Below are 4,456 nucleotides of genomic sequence, written 5' to 3'. Positions count from 1 at the left end.
CGCTCCAGGGCGGCCGAGGAGCCGCTGTAGCGCAGCACGCTGCCCTTGTAGGTGATGTCCTGCTCCAGCGTGGACAGCGTGTAGTCACCGTTGAGCACATAGGTGCCGTCGGCGGCTTTGATGGCCAGGAACCTGCCGTCGTGCCGCGCGCCCCGGTGGTTCCGCTGCTTCACCTCGATGTTGGTGGCCCCCGCCGGGATGGTGACCACGTCGTGGTAGCCAGGTCTGCCCCGGGAGAAGAGAGAAACACTTGAGTCCTCTCTGCAGGGAAGGGTAAAAAGCCTCCCAGCCCAAGACTAAACCTTGTCTAAAGTCAAGGTGTTTAGCTCCATAATGGACAAATCCCACCCACAAGGACAAGGTGAGGCAGCAGCCCTATCATTAATGGATGAATTCCATCCACAAGGACAAGGTGAGCAGCAGCCCCACACTCACTTGGCTCTAACGAGGGTGCCAGACACCTTCTTGCAGGTGGAGCCGTTGCCCCCGCAGATGCCGCACTTGTCGAACTTCTTGTTGGAGCCGATGGTGCGGTCGCAGCCGGCCTTCACGCATTGCCCCTGCACGCACACAGATGTGGAGTCGGGGCTGCACGGCGTGCCATCCACCACCTTGGGGACACAAGGAGCCTGGTTACAACATGCACAGTGCTCTGAAACCGCGTGACACAAAATACGGTTGGGTGGAAAGCCCGCAGCACCTGTCATTTTCAGGGCTTTGGAAACAAAAAAGCAGAGCAGTCCACAGGTAGTCTTCTCACTTGCTAAAGTGATGCCATGGTAAGAGGAGAAAACAATCTCACTTTTCATTAATACCTCCCCCTAAAAACCTACTGTTTACTGATCTCATACAAAAGAAGCCCCATTGCTTTCTAGTGTCACTAGAAGGCAGCCCTGTCCTCAAAGCACACTGCCGGCGTTGCTTTTAATGCTGTTCAGCACATCCTTTATTTCTAGGAGTGCTGTTCCACAAAAACCCTCTGTGTCATCGCCCTGGTAGTTCCTGGCTCTCACCATCTGATGACAGCGAATTCAAGTAGCTATGCAAGATGAACATTTTTCCTCGTGTTTATTTTAAGCTGTCAGCATGTTAGTAACCAGTATGAGAAAGCACCAATGTTCTGGCAAAGATCCCTCAGAGTTTTCCAAACCTATCTCAATGCAATCAGATTGGTGGAAGGAGAGGGAAGGAAACCAGGGCAGAGGAGGTGGAAGGATTGTGCCAAAACATGTAAAGCATGCTTGCAATGATCCTGCTGTATGTGGAGGAATAATCCAGCTTAAATATGAGAGAGACAATTTGAGATTTCTACACTGCTTGAGTCTTCACGTAAAGAAAATAAAAATCCCCCTCATGATCAGCTGGAAGAGGTGGAGTTTTGAAATACCTTTGGCTGCAGAACAAAGAAGTATCCCGTTCCTTTGGCTCTGCAAACGAGCTTGCATCTGTCCTTTGGAGACACACCAGCAAACTTGGGTGTCCACTCCACTGCAGGTCCACTTCCAAAGGCAGACTTGGAAAACTCGTTGTGCTTTTCACACTGTTCCTCCCTGAACGTTTTGCCTGCAGGCAGAGAAAAGACAGGTGGCCATGAGATCATCTCTGTCCGTGCTCTTCCTCCACAACACAACAACCCTGGCTGTCAAAAATGGGGGGAAATTACCATTGTTGTCGGGACAGTCCTCGATGTTGCAGGACCTGTACTGCACCCGCTTCCCTTCGCAGTACTTGCCCCCGTTCCTCGGGACAGGGTTGTCGCATTCCCGGAAGGAATACTGCACTCCCCCGCCGCAGCTCCGCGAGCACTCGCCCCACGCCCCCCAGGAGCCCCAGCCCCCGTGCACTGGCGTCTGGAATGACAGCAAAAGCAGGACACAGGTTAAATACAGGAAAATCCATACAAAACCACACCACAAAAGCCATCATCGCGCTCATTTTTACCCACCCGAACTCAATAAAAAACCTGCCCTAGGTCTGCTCATTAGCATTGAATCAACCGCATCTCACAGATCCCTCCCTTTGCAGCGTTCTGAAAAACCCAAAGCTGCACCCATTTCTTTTTCACAACTTACATCATAGTGCTTCTTCTCAGTCTTATTCACACACTTGCCATTCATGCACCACTTTCCTTCCCCACAGCTGGTGCCGTCTGCCCAGGGGAAGTGCTTGGTTTGGCACACCAGCAGCCCTCCCGAGGTGCCCGTGCACCACAGCGTCGTGCACGTACTGGCTGCGTCGGGGCAGTGCTTGGACTCATCTCCAAACGTGAACTGGCACTGCCTGTTGGCATCGTACAGCGTGCCAGGCAAGTCCGAGGGCAGCTGGATGGGCCTGTGGGGCTTGTCCAACAAGCACTCCCCTAAAAAAGTTGAAAAAAAAGAGAAAAAAAAAAAGTCAGATGATGCTGTGGGGTCAGTTTTAAAAGGGAACTGTATTTGGTTTTGTGCCACCATTTTTGTAAAAATAAGGCTCTTCTAAATTCACTGCCAGCATGCAAAAGGTTAAGTCTGTGCTGAAGCAGAAACACACTTAAAGAAAAAAAAAAGTAAAGCAGTAAAGCACAAGAGCTCAAACCCCACATGAATGGAAAGCTTAATAACCTTACCATGACCGTTATCCAGAAATGTTGTAATCATGTAGGCGCTGCATGGAGACCACGGCTGGCTGCGGTCCAGGTTGGAGAGCATGGATGCCATCATGTGGAAATCCCGGCTCATTCCATTGATGCCAGCACACTGCTTTGCATCGTCATGAGGCATGTTAAACACGTGGCCTTGGAGAAAAGGAGAAAAGCAAAGTCTGTGACTTTAGGAAGTCTGTCCTACGCTTTACCAACAGTATTTTAAATATTGCTCTAGAGCTGCTCAGAGCGTGGTCTGTAATTAATAACCCGAAGCTGAACGCTCCCAGATTTCAAGCAGATGGCACTGGATCTTCTATCCCCCTTTTTTGTATTTTTTTGTTTTTTTTTTTTTTCTGCAGGCACACACTCTTGCAGACAATGCTGTGCAGGCCGGATTTGCTTTCCCGAGTCCAAGCCTGCTCCAAGACAGGGCTTTGCCTCCTCCTGACTGCTCCGGGGAGGTGCAGGCTGGGCTTTACGGCATCAAGCTGGCTTCAATTAGTCCCAGGGAATGGCTTTGCAAAGTTTCAAGTACCTAATTCGTGGGCTGTTGTGAAGGCAGCCTGCAAACCATCGTCTTCTATGATAGAGCAACTGCGGTTTAGATCACAAACTGTTCCCACATCAGCCATCCCAAGAGTATCACATGTCTTGGCACCGCACAGGTCCTGTAAAAAAAGGCAGTTTCATTATTAATCAGATCAGAGACTTAACCTTGGCAAGAGCCATCCAGCCCTGGCAGTTTGCCTTTACTTATGGAAAGAGCATAAATATTCAGCACTTCAATGGGTATGATGGCAAAAATCTGTCTCTGGAACATAGGCGAGGGTTACACGTAGAAACGAAGTGCATAATTTCCATCTGAAATCTGCTAAAAATATATGGGGCAGGAACACAGTGCACAATCTGTGAGTTTACAAAGACACTGCACAAACTGTGAAGTTTGCCTTTACTTATGGAAAGAGCATAAATATTCAGCACTTCAATGGGTATGATGGCAAAAATCTGTCTCTGGAACATAGGCGAGGGTTACACGTAGAAACGAAGTGCATAATTTCCATCTGAAATCTGCTAAAAATATATGGGGCAGGAACACAGTGCACAATCTGTGAGTTTACAAAGACACTGCACAAACTGTGAGCTTCACCAGACATGGTGCAAACAGAAAAAAAAAAAAGAATAAAACGAAAAGCAGCTCATTTAATTTTTAGCCTGCTTCACTGCAGCTGTGGTGACACACGACTGTCTCTGGACACTTTTTCGGAGGTCTCCTGGCAGAAGGGGTAGGGAGCAGTGGGCGTGGGGCTGGATGTGACTCGGTGTCCCTCACCTGCCTGGTGAAGAGGATGGCCGTGTCGTAGTGCTCGGCGTGCCGGTCGCTGGGCGGGTTGTGCTGCTTCTGCCAGCTGCAGAAGTTCCTCAGAGTCAGGGCGGCGTTGGAGGAGATGTCGGGGCCCTTGCGCTCCTCGTAGATGACCATGATCTTCACCACCACCAGGCTGATGGAGTTGCGGATGCTGGGGTGCTTGTACAGCTTGGCGGCCACGGAGAGCAGGGTCAGCAGGTAGTGCTTCAGCCCGCTGCCGTGGAACTCAGCCATGGACTGGTCGGCCACCAGCATGGTCTCCACGTAGCGGGGACTGGACACGAACCTCTTCTTCCTCCTGCTTTTCGTTTCTGCGTTAAAAAGGACAGGGAGGGAACGCGCAGGTGAGCAGAGGAAGAGAGCACCGTTTAGAAGCCCAAACCCGCGGATAACTCAAGATGCGCACCCAAGCTTTGCGCTTGTTGGGCATCTCGGGGTGGGATGCGGGGCAAGCAGCGGCCGGGCAT

At 50.7% G+C, this 4,456-nt stretch overlaps 1 protein-coding gene across 1 annotated transcript in view; it reads right to left on the bottom strand.

Annotated features, from left to right (window-relative positions):
- ADAMTS1 (ADAM metallopeptidase with thrombospondin type 1 motif 1) overlaps window positions 1-4,456 on the bottom strand; it is a 30,711-nt gene that overhangs the window by 2,403 nt on the left and 23,852 nt on the right. Inside the window, exons 2-9 of the mRNA XM_031064802.1 lie at window positions 3,954-4,381; window positions 3,159-3,291; window positions 2,606-2,773; window positions 2,073-2,359; window positions 1,664-1,850; window positions 1,388-1,563; window positions 436-611; window positions 4-225 (exon numbers count right to left, since the gene is read on the bottom strand). Coding sequence (XP_030920662.1) covers window positions 4-225; window positions 436-611; window positions 1,388-1,563; window positions 1,664-1,850; window positions 2,073-2,359; window positions 2,606-2,773; window positions 3,159-3,291; window positions 3,954-4,381 — 1,777 coding nt within the window. The remainder of the gene's footprint in view (window positions 1-3; window positions 226-435; window positions 612-1,387; window positions 1,564-1,663; window positions 1,851-2,072; window positions 2,360-2,605; window positions 2,774-3,158; window positions 3,292-3,953; window positions 4,382-4,456) is intronic.

Source organism: Geospiza fortis, unplaced genomic scaffold (assembly GCF_000277835.1).
Source record: "Geospiza fortis unplaced genomic scaffold, GeoFor_1.0 scaffold596, whole genome shotgun sequence".
Taxonomy (NCBI): domain Eukaryota; kingdom Metazoa; phylum Chordata; class Aves; order Passeriformes; family Thraupidae; genus Geospiza; species Geospiza fortis.
This window is presented reverse-complemented; position numbering and strand designations above follow the sequence as displayed.